The sequence below is a fragment of the Hyla sarda genome, chromosome 2 (genome assembly GCF_029499605.1).
Source record: "Hyla sarda isolate aHylSar1 chromosome 2, aHylSar1.hap1, whole genome shotgun sequence".
In the NCBI taxonomy this organism is placed as follows: domain Eukaryota; kingdom Metazoa; phylum Chordata; class Amphibia; order Anura; family Hylidae; genus Hyla; species Hyla sarda.
In genome coordinates this window covers 379,708,807-379,723,653 of record NC_079190.1, presented here as the reverse complement: position 1 = coordinate 379,723,653, position 14,847 = coordinate 379,708,807, and the positions used below count along the sequence as shown (strand labels likewise).

Genomic DNA, 14,847 nt, shown 5'->3' with positions numbered 1-14,847 from the left:
AAGGTACCATACCCTTTCCACCACCCTGTTACCCCTTCTCAACCCTGTCCAAACCGCCCCACCGTCACCCAGGTCCACCCTCTGAACCCCCCCGTCACACATGTCCACCCCCCGTAATCCATGTCCGCCTTGTCTACCTCCCTGTCCATCCCTGTCACCCATGTCTACCCCCCCTATCACCCATGTCTAGCCCCCCTCAAACCCCCGCCAGTCCAGTGTGTTTCCCAACCATGGTGCCTCCAGCTGTTGCAAAACTACAACTCCCAGCATGCCTGGACAGCCTAAGTCTGTCCAGGCATGCTGGGAGTTGTAGTTTTGCAACAGCTGGAGGCACCCTGGTTGGGAAACACCGATCCAGTCCATACTCATCACACACCATGGTCAGTTAGGATGTCAGGTGTGTACACTGTCTGTAATAATGTTATAATAACATGTCCACCCCCCTGTAACCCCTGTCCACCCCCCTGTCACCCTGTTCACCCCCCCTGTCACCCCTGTTCACCCCCCCTGTCACCCCTGTTCACCCCCTGTCACTCCTGTTCACCCTCCTGTCACCCCTGTTCACCCTCTGTCACCCATGTCCACCCCCCCTGTCACCCATGTCCACCCCCCCCTGTCACCCATGTCCACCCCCCTGTCACCCCTGTTCACCCCCTGTCACCCCTGTTCACCCCCCTGTCACCCCTGTTCACCACCCTGTCACCCCTGTTCACCCTCTGTCACCCATGTCCTCCCCCCTGTCACCCATGTCCACTCCCCTGTCACCCATGTCCACCCCCTGCCATCCCTGTCACCCATGTTCACCCCCCTTTCACCCATGTTCACCCCCCTGTCACCCGTGTCCTCCCCCCGTCACCCATGTCCACTCCCCTGTCACCCATGTCCACCCCCTGTCACCCATGTTCACCCTCCTGTCATCCCTGTCACCCATGTCCTCCCCCCTGTCACCCATGTCCACTCTCCTGTCACCAATGTCCACCCCCTATCATCCCTGTCACCCATGTCTACCCCTCCTGTCACCCATGTTCACCCACCTGTCACCCATGTTCACCCCCCTGTCACCCGTGTCCTCCCCCCTGTCACCCATGTCCACTCCCCTGTCACCCATGTCCACCCCCTGTCACCCATGTTCACCCTCCTGTCATCCCTGTCACCCATGTCCTCCCCCCTGTCACCCATGTCCACCCCCCTGTCACCCCTGTTCACCCCCCTGTCACCCCTGTTCACCCCCCTGTAACCCCTGTCCACCCCCCTGTCACCCCTGTTCACCCTCCTGTCATCCCTGTCACCCATGTCCTCCCCCCTGTCACCCATGTCCACCCCCCTGTCACCCCTGTTCACCCCCTGTCACCCCTGTTCACACCGTCACCCCTGTTCACCCCCCTGTCACCCCTGTTCACCCCCCTGTCACCCATGTCCTCCCCCCTGTCACCCCTGTTCACCCCCCTGTCACCCCTGTTCACACCGTCACCCCTGTCCACCCCCTGTCACCCCTATGTACCCCCTGTCACCCCTGTTCACACCGTCACCTCTGTTCACACCGTCGCCCCTGTTCACCCCCCTGTCACCCCTGTTCACCCTCTGTCACCCATGTCCTCCCCCTGTCACCCATGTCCACCCCCCTGTCACCCATGTCCACCCCCCTGTCACCCCTGTTCACCCCCCTGTCACCCCTGTTCACACCGTCACCCCTGTTCACCACCCTGTCACCCCTGTTCACCCCCTGTCACCCCTGTTCACACTGTCACCCCTGTTCACCCCCCTGTCACCCATGTCCACCCCCTGTCACCCTTGTTCACCCCCTGTCACCCATGTTCACCCCCCTGTCACCCATGTCCTCCCCCCTGTCGCCCATGTCCACCCCCTGTCATCCCTGTCACCCATGTCTACCCCTCCTGTCACCCATGTTCACCCCCCTGTCCCCCATGTTCACCCCCCGTCACCCATGTCCTCCCCCCTGTCACCCATGTCCACTCCCCTGTCACCCATGTCCACCCCCTGTCACCCATGTTCACCCTCCTGTCATCCCTGTCACCCATGTCCTCCCCCCTGTCACCCATGTCCACCCCCCTGTCACCCATGTTCACCCCCCTATCACCCATGTTCACCCCCCTGTAACCCCTGTCCACCCCCCTGTCACCCCTGTTCACCCTCCTGTCATCCCTGTCACCCATGTCCTCCCCCCTGTCACCCATGTCCACCCCCCTGTCACCCCTGTTCACCCCCTGTCACCCCTGTTCACACCATATTCAGTTTTACCTCATGCCCTTGCGATAAAAGTTAAGGTTGGATATTGCCACTTTGTCGATGAAGTGCTGGGGAAGGTTTAACTGTCTGTCAGTGTATGCACCTTCACATACAGTATAAGGAGGACAGAACAAGTTGCATCTTTTTCTGGGTTTTGGAACCAATCTTATGTTTTGGCTAGAACTATTGAGCAAAATAATGAATAAAATATAGTACTGCAAATGAACCTAGCCAAAGCCTAAGGAAATGCAATCCCACTTCCACAGGTCTGTACAGTCAAAAGGAGGAAAACCTAATATTCTGATATATTCTATTGTACCTAGTAATATAGCAATGTGAGTGGTTGCATGTTTGGAGATAATTTATACTATCTAACCCAACAATCTCTGTACAAACTGTGTAAAACATTCGGACAGTGGATGTCCTTTCCAAACTAATCATAAAATTGTCCTTCAAGCTTTGATTGTGCATCTACATCCCACTTACATAGAAAGAAAATGCCATACTCCAGTACTGTTGTTTATTTTTGTTTTCTCACCTGTTGTCCTGGAACCCCCATTGGTCCAGCATGTCCTCTTGGCCCTGAAAGTCCAAATTAAGACCAATTGCACATTATATGTAAATGTAATATATATTCTATTGATTGACACTGAATTCGGCTTTCATTGTGGGCTAACCCAGCCTGAAGCATAAACAGGGCCTATAGAACACATGTGCAAGAACAGACCCCCTATATCCAATAGCTCATCATAGAGAACCCCTATGTATCTCTCTCGTAATCCAGCAGTAACTGTAAGCTAGCTTGTCAGTCTCTTACATGTAGTCTTTAATAGACAATAGAAGGTTGTTTTTAAGGTAGCAGTAGGCTACCTTGCCTACAGAGCCCTTATATAACCACACAGGTTGTACATATGGAATTTTCACTGATTAAATGTGTGATCATAACTACCACAAACACGACTTAAAATTTAATTTTATATATGTGATATCAAATTGCATTGTACTGTATTGTATAATATGGAATAAGGGTATAATATTTTTTATGACAATTTAAAAGTTTTATGACAGGTAATATTTATTTATATTAGTAGCAAATATAAAAATGCTAGACCAGTTACATGTCTTTCTAACCCGGCTATGGACTTTCTTAGAGGCTGTGTCTAAAAGTATGCATAGTCTATAATGATAATGAAGCTATGTAAAGCCAAACAACAGTTATTGATACGTCTGTATCTTTAATATTTACAACTGACAAACACAGAAATAATATGAACAAAGATTATTTTTATATATTTACCAGGAGGGCCTACAGGCCCTGGTGGGCCACGGGGTCCTGGAAGTCCAGTCATTATTGTATCGGTTATAGTGGATACCAAATGTGGCTCTCCATCTATGAGAAAAAATATGATCACAATTAAAACATGTAAGTCATAATTGTATACCTTAAAGAGGTTATCCAGGAAAAACTTTTTTTTATATATCAACTGGCTCCAGAAAGTTAAACAGATTTGTAAATTACTTCTATTAAAAAGGTTGTTCTTTTCTGTCTAAGTGTTCTCTGATGACATGTGTCTCGGGAACCGCCCAGTTTAGAAGCAAATCCCCATAGCAAACCTCTAAACTGGGCGGTTCCCGAGACACGTGTCATCAGAGAGCACTTAGACAGAAAAGAACAACCTTAACTTCAGAAGCTCATAAGTACTGAAAGGATTAAGATTTTTTTAATAGAAGTAATTTACAAATCTGTTTAACTTTCTGGAGCCAGTTGATATATAAAAAAATTTTTTTTCCTGGATAAGTATGAAAGCATGAAACATACAGTAAATAATATTTGATAGATAGATAGATAGATAAACAATAAGGTAGTAAAGTGCCACATTAAATATAGAGAGCTTCATAGTAAGAGAGCAAGTACTTACTTTCTTTCTCTGAATTAGGCTGTAAAGAGTACAATACATCCCCTCTTAAAGACATAGGAGCACCTGGTGGTCCAGGTGGCCCAGGAGGACCTGGTGGTCCTGGAATTCCAGTCTCTCCTTTTGGTCCTTGAGGTCCTATGGGCCCTACCAAAAAGTACAAAAAAATGTCAAATACAGTTTTTGCTTCTTTTACATTATTACTTTACTATTAAAGACATTTTTATGATATGCAACATATGGATAGCATATCTATTGCCAATAAACCTTAAAAGGAAAAAAAGTTCAAAATAAATAAATATATTTGGGTGATCTGTCCTGCTTTTCACCATGTTCACAATAGCTATTGCAAAACTATTCAAATCGATCAACAAACCAGAAAAGGCCTTTGATAAGCAGTGAAAATAGGGGATAAAACCTAAATTTGTTACAAAACTAAGGGTACAATGGAAAGTTTCTATGTACAGTATTATGATAATGTATTATGATTATGAGTAACAAGCTCATATTTCTTTAAAAAAAGAGACATGTTAAAAGTTTTGATCGGTCAAGGTCTGAGTGTTTAGATGGCGACCTAAAGCTAGAACTAGCTGGGAGAAGAACATGCTTAGGGTGGGTTCACACTACGTTTTCTCCCACACGGGAGCGCATACGGCAGGGGGGAGCTAAAACCTCGCGCTCCCGTATGCCACCGTATGCGCTCCCGTATGTCATTCATTTCAATGAGCCGGCCGGAGTGAAACATTCGGTCCGGTCGGCTCATTTTTGCGCCGTATGCGCTTTTACAACCGGACCTAAAACCGTGGTTGACCACGGTTTTAGGTCCGGTTGTAAAAGCGCATACGGCGCAAAAATGAGCCGACCGGACCGAACGTTTCACTTCGGCCGGCTCATTGAAATGAATGACATACGGGAGCGCATACGGTGACATACGGGAGCGCGAGGTTTTAGCTCCCCCCTGCCGTATGCGCTCCCGTATGGGAGAAAACGTAGTGTGAACCCAGCCTAAGCGAGACAGACAGCAGGTCTCAAACTGGCGGCCCTCTAGATGTTGCAAAACTTCAACTCCCAGCATGCCTGGAACGTGCACAGCTAACGGCTGTCGATAATGCTGGGAGTTTAAGTTTTGCAACATCTGAGGGCCACCAGTTTGAGACCCCTGGTCTATAGGATTGTCTCAGTCAGCTGCACGTTTCTCCCGACTCATTCTAACAATTGGTCGGGGTCTGAATACCCAGACCCCAATCGATCAAAAGTTTTGAAGTCTCTAGGACATGTCAAAAGTTTTTTGAAGTAACCAGTGCCCTTTAATATTGTTAAAGGGTCAAGATTTCCTTTGTGTCCTCACCACATGTTGCAGTTTTGGTGCATTTCAATATCTTTTTAGTGGCTTTGGATACAATAAATATGGGAGTTTGGCATATCATTAACCCCTACTAACTATCAGCTAACATGTGGCCATGGCTGTTTTTTTTTTTTAGCAGAATTCCCATTCTATCTATGGGGGCAGCGCGAGTATGTGCATTCCTAGCATCGATTCATTTCAGCGGGACATGCTGTTCACAGTATTTCTGGCAAGAATTTTTTAAGGAAATATTGTGGTGTCCCAGTACAGGAGTTGCACCCCTGTACCCTTGCTGCTATGTCAGGCAGCCTCCATACAGTGACCCCTGGACCCCCCTGCACCTTTAACCTTATGTATAGTCCTATGTGCCTGTCTTGTATAGTGTATTGCATATAAAATGTGTTATGCCTTTAAGACCTGTTGTCATGTGATTCTAACCCAGAAAGGTACCAGTGACCATGTGCCCTACAGGTTGACCTATGGGATGGGACCCCGCAGAGTCTCGCCATATAAACCCTGGGTGGAGCTAGCTCAGTCTCTCTTTCTGCTTAGCTGAGTTGCAGTAAGGTCAAGTCCTGTCAGAGTGTGTCTGGAGTTCAGAAGAGGCCTAAAGTCTACCACGCAGCCACGGATCCACAAGTCTACTACCCCCCAGGTCCAAGTCAAAACCTGGTAAGCTACAAACGGGGTATAGTCAGTCTATGTCAAGTCAGTCCAAGTCATTCTGTCTCAAGTCAGCGTGGCTCTGCAGAAAATTGTCCCAGTCCACCATAAGTCCCAGCAAGCCCTGTGGTCTCAAAAATCAATGGTCACCTCTGTGGGCCTAGCCAAGTTGTATAGACTGTTACATCTGTCTGACTCAGTAAAGTTGCCGTTGTTCCGTAACTTGGCGTCTGAGTCATTATTTGCCCCCATGCCTAGCCCAGGATCCAGCGGCCTACCTTCGGGTGGTGTAGCGCTTAAACTACGCTCTGGTGTCACGAACACAAGGGGTTAATGCCATCTGCCCCTAGGGTAAATCCATCTGCCCTCATCACACTCTCACCCCAATATTCTATAGTGTGAATATGCCATATAGTCACTTTATTTATTTTTTTCTTCTTACAGCTCTTTAAACTTACTGCCTGTATTATTTAGTTTCCTTCTTTTCATATAGCAGACAGGGAAGAAAAGAGGGCTGTGCAACAAGGGCCGCTCCCAAAGTTTAGTTAGAAACAAACTTCATAGTGCTCACACGACTGGTTTTTCTGGTGATCACATGTCCAGAAACACAGTCTGTTGTGTTAGTCATTACGAGAAAGATTGGAGGGGAAATATGTTCACACAAATGGCATTGCATTGATAAGTCCCTGTGGGCTAGTAAGGGAGTTTAAAGGATGTAAAAATTTACCCTTTCATAAGCATTAATTCCGAGTTCCTTTGCCTCTTTCCATATTACACCAAACTGCTATCCTAAGTAACAAATAAATATACTTCATGAATATTGATTGAGTATATTGGTTACCTGGTGGGCCAGCAGGGCCAGCTTGACCCACTTCGCCACGATCCCCTTTTGCCCCAGGTAAACCTACAGGTCCAGATGATCCAGGTAATCCTGGCATTCCAGGCAATCCTTTAAGAAATCCAGATGAAGAAAAACATTGATGACAAAATATGTTTATAATAAAAAATGGGTATTTAGATTAAACATTGCATTTAGACTAATGTAAAGCCTGGCATAAAATAAAAGCATGAAACCAATGAGTCTGCCCAGAGTTGTGCTTCAAGATAAAACGATAAACGTGCTAAAGCTGCTAAAATTGGAGACCAGTTACAGTGGGGCAAAAAAGTATTTAGTCAGCCACAAATTGTGCAAGTTCTCCCACTTAAAAAGAGGAGAGAGGCCTGTAATTTCCATCATAGGTATACTTCAACTATGAGAGACATAATGAGAGAAAAATAATCCATACAATCTCATTGTCTGATTTTTAAAGAATTTATTTGCAAATTATGGTGTAAAATAAGTATTTGGTCACCTACAAACAAGCAAGATTTCTGGCTCTCACAGACCTGTAACTTCTTCTTTAAGAGTCTCCTTTGTCCTTTACTTGTTACCTGTATTAATGGCACCTGTTTGAATGTGTTATCAGTATAAAAGACACATGTCCACAACCTCAAACAGTCACACTCCAAACTACACTATGGCCAAGACCAAAAAGCTGTGGAAGGACACCAGAAACAAAATTGTAGACCTGCACCAGGCTGGGAAGATTGAATCTGCAATAGGCAAGCAGCTTGGTGTGAAGAAATCTACTGTGGGAACAATTATTAGAAAATGAAAGACATACAAGCCCACTGATAATCTCCCTCGATCTGGGGCTCCACGCAAGATCTCACCCCGTGGTGTCAAAATGATCACAAGAACGGTGAGCAAAAATCCCAGAACTACACAGGGGAACCTAGTGAATGACCTGCAGAGAGCTGGGACCAAAGTAATAAAGGCTACCATCAGTAACATACTACGCCACCAGGGACTCAAATCATGCAGTACCAGACGTGTCCTCCTGCTTAAGCAAGTACATGTCTGGGCCCATCTGCAGGTTACTTGAGAGCATTTGCATGATCTCCAAAAGAGGATTTAGAGAATGTCATATGGTCAGATGAAACCAAAGTAGAACTTTTTGATAAAAACTCAACTTGTCATGTTTGGAGGAGAAAGAATGCTGAGTTGCATCAAAAGAACACCATACCTACTGTGAAGCATGGGGGTGGAAACATCATGCTTTGGGGCTGTTTTTCTGCCAAGGGACCAGGACGACTGATCTGTGAAAAGAATGAATGGGGCCATGTATCGTGAGATTTTGAGTGAAAACCTCCTTCCATCAAAAAGGGCATTGAAGATGAAACGTGGCTGGGTCTTTCAGCATGACAATGATCCCAAACACACCACCTGGGCAATGAAGGAGTGGCTTTGTAAGAAGCATTTCAAGGCCCTGGAATGGCCTAGCCAGTCTCCAGATCTCAACCCCATAGAAAACCTTTGGAGGGAGTTGAAAGTCCGTGTTGCCCAGCGACAGCCCCAAAACATCACAGCTCTAAAGGAGATCTGCATGGAGGAATAGGCCAAAATACCAGCAACAGTGTGTGAAAACCTTGTGAAGACTTACAGAAAACGTTTGACCTCTGTCATTGCCAACATAGGGTATATAACAAAGTATTGAGATTAACTTTTGTTATTGACCAAATACTTATTTTTCACCATAATTTGCAAATAAATTCTTTAAAAATCAGACAGATTTTATGGATTTTTTTTCTCATTATGTCTCTCATAGTTGAGGTATACCTATGATGAAAATTACAGGCCTCTATCATCTTTTTAAGTGGGTGAACTTGCACAATCGGTGGCTGATTAAATACTTTTTTGCCCCATTGTAAATGTAGTGTATAATATCCTTACGCAGTGGATCAAGGATATTGTATCTTAGAACAACGCCACCATATGTACAGCATAGTTCCAGTGGTAGCGTGATACCGCCAACATAAACAAATCTTAGGAAAGTGTGTAAAACCAATGATACAGAACCTTCCTAGAGTTTTCTTAATGATTCAAATAGTTAGATGACATCCTCATAATAGTAATGTATCATGCCACGTACTGGACAAATAATTTACAAGAAAATCCTTTTTTAACAAAGAGAAAAGGAAAAAAGTATTTACCTGCCTGTAAGGCCACAGAAAAACATTGATGATTGCTTTCAAAAACATCACCATGCCTGCCCTCAGGTTGTGTGTGGTATTGCAGTTCAGTTCCATTGAAGTGAATGAAGCCAAATTGTAATACCACATACAACCTGAAGACAGGTGTGGATTGTATTTGGAGGAAATTAGTGCTCATTTTCTATTCCTGGATAACTGCTTTTGTAAGTAAGGTTCTTAGGCGCTCGAGAGCCCAAAATAATAAAAGAAACTTAAAACTTAGCAATCATAACATTACCTCGTGTCTTTTTTTCATCATGTTTATCTCCTTTGGAACCTGTACAATTAATAAGCACACAATTAGTTTTAATGTAAATGTTAAAAAATAATTGCAAATGCATATATATATATATATATATATATATATATATATATATACTGTCATATGAGGACACAAAGTTATATATGTGGTACAGTTCTAGGGCTGTTCTTTGCTTTCTTCCAGATCAACTTACTTTCAGTTTGTACATTTTGTTACTGCAAAACACTGATGTAAAGAAATACCAGCCATAAGTTCTAACCACTTTTAATATTTGCTCGTAAGGGCAACAACCAACCAATTATTTAATGCAAGACATAAAGCTATATCTTGTATTTATGTATACTAGATTTTATGAGTGTTCAGCAGGTGAGTGGATATATCCATTGTGAAGTTTTAAACCCAAACACCAAGCTGTTTTAATTTTGGTGAATTTTTCTCCAAGGGCAAGAGAGTTCAGTATAGTAATTTTTTTTTTAGTACACAGACTGGGCACATATCTTAAAATAAAAAAGAACTTCTTGCTGGATACCCCTTTAAAGAGTCCATTTGACATGTCACAGAGATATTGTATGACCTCATGTCTCATCCTCATATCCTGTCCTTATTTCCCATCCTCATATCCTGTCCTTATGTCCCATCCTCATATCCTGTCCTCAGGTGGGACCGATTTGTGATGAAGATATTGTAAGCTGAAAATAGAAGGAGACGTGGCTTTGTGGGACTGGGCGTGATTTGCAAGCCAGACCGATGCACATAAAGGGTAGATAATAAAAGGGTGGGGCTTAAAATGTGGGCATGTCTTTGTGAGATGTGGTGTGGCTTGCAAGCCGGATTGACACATTCACCAGGAGATGCAGAGCGGAGCTTGTGGAGTAAGGTACTAGTAGTCCCATATCCTTGCATGGGAGTTGAAAGAAAAACCCATCTTTTACATAACGGTGCAGATAAGGGTTAATTTAACTATCATATCTTTTTATTTGACATATAAGTAATATGTGTACCAGGTATTATTGAAATATCTCCAGCCGTATGGAAGTTATGTGGGAACATACATTTTCCATTGATTTGCATGGGACTTTAAACAAAACCCTGACCCTCTCAAATGGGGGTAATTAAGAGTTAAATTAACTATCCTATATTTTAAGGGGACATATTAGTAACATGTAACCAAGTATTATCGAAATATCTCCAGCCATTAGGAAGTTATGCTGGAACATATGTTTCCCATAGACTTGTATGGGACTTTAAACAAAAACCTAGACCCTGGCAAACGGGGGTGAGTAAGGGTTAAATTACCTATCCTATGTTTGTTGTTGACAGTAACATGTGTGCCAAGTTTCATGTTAATATCTTTTAGCCGTTTGGACGTGATGCTGGAACATATACACACACACACACGTTGAGTTTTATATATATATATATATATATATATATATATACAGTGACCCCCCGACTTATGATGGCCCCGACATATGATCATTTCAACATATGATGGCCTCTCAGAGCCCATCGTATGTTGAATGCAGCATCGACATATGATGCTGCTGTGTGTCGGGGCCATCATACAAACAGCTATCTGACAGCGCTGACAACTTCAGCAACTGACAGTTGTTTAATGTGCCCCGTGTGCCCCGTTCTGCCTCCTGTTACTCACATGCTGTCCTGCTAACTCATACAGGCTTCCACTGTGAGCTCCGTGTAAGCCCCCCCCCCCCCCCCAGTGCAGCCATAGCCAATAGCCTGCAGCATCTTGCTGCAGGCATCCAATGAGCTGCTGGCTGCCCTCCCCTTCCTTTCCTATAGAGCTGTAGTCGGCAGGATCGTAATGGAGGACATTCTGTCCCCCCTGAAGGTATTTAAAGAACTGTACAGTACTGTATGCGATGTCACACATCACATACAATACATATACACACAATACACCCCATACATCAATGTTTCCCTATCAGTGTGCCTCCAGCTGTTGCAAAACTATAACTCCCAGCATGCCCAGACAGTCAATGGTTGTACATGCATGCTGGGAGTTGTAGTTGTGCAACAGCTGGAGGCACCCTGGTTTGTTAAACACTCCCCATACACTCTACATACAATGGTCATCCCAGAACCAATTAGCAGTTTCCCATAGAGATATGTATTCAACATACAATGGTTCCAAGGCCCCAGAACCAATTACCATTTTTACATAGACATATGTACTCGACATATGATGGTTTCAACATATGATGGTCCTCCCGGAACCAATTAATATCATATGTTGAGGGAACACTGTGTGTATATATATATATATATATATATATATATATATATATATATATATATATATATATATATATATTTGTTTTTATTAGGCTGGGATTCGTTCAGTATCAGAATTTCCATATTTTCTCCTTGTAAACTGATGTTATTTGGTTAACGCATGACTTTTCTTTTATAATCCCACATAAAATAATGTGCAGTGTACAGTATGAATAGAAGATAACAGAGGATGCTTCCGTCTGTTTTCTGTTATAACATTTTTGTTCCTACCTAGTGTAGACTTGACTGACTTCCTGAATATGCTTCCCGGGCTGAGCAGAGGAATGGCATCTGGCAAGTAGTCCTCATTCCACACTGCTGTGCTTCTGGTGATGGGCAGGTCATTTTCTGAGGATTTCTCTTCTGCTTGTAGTGTGACAATCTTGAAGACAAAAAAAAAAAAGTTTAGTTATATTCTAATTCTGATTCAAAAGATGTTATCAAATTTTGTCAAATGTACTTAGAATTATGATCAATAACAATTATTACAATTTTAAATGTAGTAATACAATTTCCAAAAATAGAGTTCTATTCCAATGTATATTCTTCCATACTGCAAGACCTTTACTACCAATTAGGTTTTCTACCACTTGCTCCGAATTCCACAAATTGTTGGAATGGGTCAGGTGGATGGGGCCAAGGGCAAAATTGTTAGTGCATGAGATTACTAGTAACATTTACCGTATTTTTCGCCCTATAGGACGCACCGGCGTATAAGACGCACCCAATTTTAAAGGTGCAAAATCTAGAAAAAAAAGATTCTGCACCCAACAGTGATCTTCAACCTGCGGACCTCTAGATGTTGCAAAACTACAACTCCCAGCATGCCCGGACAGCCAACGGCTGTCCGGGCATGCTGGGAGTTGTAGTTTTGCAACATCTGGAGGTCCGCAGGTTGAAGACCACTGGATAGGAGGTAATACTCACGTGTCCCCGCCGCTCCGGACCCGTCACCGCTGCCCTGGATGTCGCCCTCCATCTCTGTCACCGGGCCCCCGTGGTGTCCCCGATGCTCCGGACGTCTTCTTCCCCGGGATCCACGCTCTCCGTCGCCGTCATCACGTCGCTCCTATTGGATGACGGGGCGGCGTGCGTAACGACGTGATGACGTCGAAGGAGAGCGCCACCATGCAGGGGATCCCGGTACGGAGCAGACACCGAGGAGGCAGGTAAGGGCCCACCCGGTGTCCTGTAAGCTGTTCGGGACGCCGCGATTTCACCGCGGCGGTCCCGAACAGCCCAACTTTCGCTTCAGACACGACGGTCAGCTTTGATGGCCGCGTCTGAAGGGTTAATACAGGGCATCATCACGATCTATGATATCCTGTATTAGCCGCGGGTCCCGGCCGTTGATGGCTGCAGGGACCGACCCGATAGGTGTGTATTCGCTGTATAAGACGCACCAACTTTCCCCCCCCCAGTTTTGGGGAAGAAAAAGTGCGTCTTATACGGCGAAAAATACGGTATATGGTTTAGTCCACCAGGTACCCTTCTTGTCACATGGGATTGTATGTTCATGTAAATCTGTTTATAGTGTTTTATAATGTTAATAATGTTATTTACATATTTATTATACTATGTTAAATAAACGGGCCAAGCGGCCCATTTCACCAAAACAGGTGTCCTGTTTTTTGTGCTAAGGGAGGGTGAGGTTCTTCCTAGAGGGGTTTTAGAGATCTAAAAGGGGTGAAGGGGTGGGGGGGGGGGGGGTTGTACATATCTAATGTCCCTCCAGTCAAGCATATGGCGAATGGACCAGGAAGTCGTGATCAGAAGAGACCCAGTAAGCATCAGAAGGCTAGTACCAGGGGATTGGTGAGATGAGGAACCCTATATAAGTATATCATACAGTAGGTGCTAAGAAACATATAGGGACAATAGCAGTTAATGTAATGAGTTTACACAGTCTTATTGCTAGTAATTCATGAGATGACCATTTATTAATCTATGATTATCTTATAGATGCACTAACAATTCACGATTATTAATAAAAGTGATCTGGGGGCCTTGAGGGTCACCTGGAATCCATTTCCTTTGGACATGTATGCATGTCTAAGCTGAATGATGATCCCATCACTCTATTCTAAGATCAAGGCAAGATCAGGCTTTGTTAGTACGCTCAAGTTATAAGAACAATATGTGTCTGTTCCACCCGGTATGCATCAAAATTAAATGTTTAAGAGAGAGAAGCTCTGAAGAATGATAAGTGAAGACAATAAACTATCCCCTATGAGTCACAGTTATGTAATTCTAACATAAATCCTATTTATATTTAATTTCACTTTCATAAATGCCTCCCACCGTATGGCCATCTGCTTGTTAAACTCATCATGAAAAGCACATGGGGGCAATTTTAGAACATGGCAAATATAACAATGCTGGGTTGGGATTTTAACAACCAATCAAATATTAATGTAACTAGAATAATGGAAGCCAACTAGTGATTCATGGATGGCAGCATCCAACACATCTCTGTTCTTACTCAGTGCAATTTACCTGACAACACACTTGGCAGCCATGTCTGTTGAGGTCAGGCTCGGGCCTACTCCCAAAAGCCAGCCGTACACTTCTCTCCTGCGCTAAACTCAAATGACACTTTATCACTTTTTAAAAGAGACAACGGTGTGTTTTAAGAACTGGGTCTTTTCTCAAGACCATCCTCTATGATCCATAGTGGAGTACTGCATACGTGCCTGCTCCAGTGAACCCAGCCTGTCTATATATCCTGATGAAGAACCTAGTCCAAGGTCGAAACGCGTTGTTTGTATGAATAAATTCAATTGATATCTACACTCCAGTCTAATTGATGTGCCAGAAAACAGGAAAATATTTTTTTATTTCTCTGAACATTTATTGTACCAGACATGGAGACTCTCGAACCGGATCGTTCCTGTGTCTGCTCATTTGGACATACTCTCTCCATAAGCCACTGTAAGTGTTGAGCCCTCAGTGCAACACCATTCGGTAAGGGCAACTGTTATCATTTTATCCTGCCCTGCACATTTCTGATGGACTTCATTAGGGGCGCACCCGGGTCTCTTTCTTCT

The 14,847-nt window shown here is 44.1% G+C and overlaps 1 protein-coding gene across 1 annotated transcript in view; it reads right to left on the bottom strand.

Annotated features, from left to right (window-relative positions):
- Window positions 1-14,847, bottom strand: part of COL26A1 (collagen type XXVI alpha 1 chain) — a 509,942-nt gene that overhangs the window by 25,510 nt on the left and 469,585 nt on the right. The window contains exons 5-10 of the mRNA XM_056558485.1: window positions 12,032-12,182; window positions 9,482-9,520; window positions 7,013-7,120; window positions 4,167-4,310; window positions 3,545-3,637; window positions 2,786-2,829 (exon numbers count right to left, since the gene is read on the bottom strand). Of these exons, the coding sequence (XP_056414460.1) occupies window positions 2,786-2,829; window positions 3,545-3,637; window positions 4,167-4,310; window positions 7,013-7,120; window positions 9,482-9,520; window positions 12,032-12,182 (579 nt within the window). The remainder of the gene's footprint in view (window positions 1-2,785; window positions 2,830-3,544; window positions 3,638-4,166; window positions 4,311-7,012; window positions 7,121-9,481; window positions 9,521-12,031; window positions 12,183-14,847) is intronic.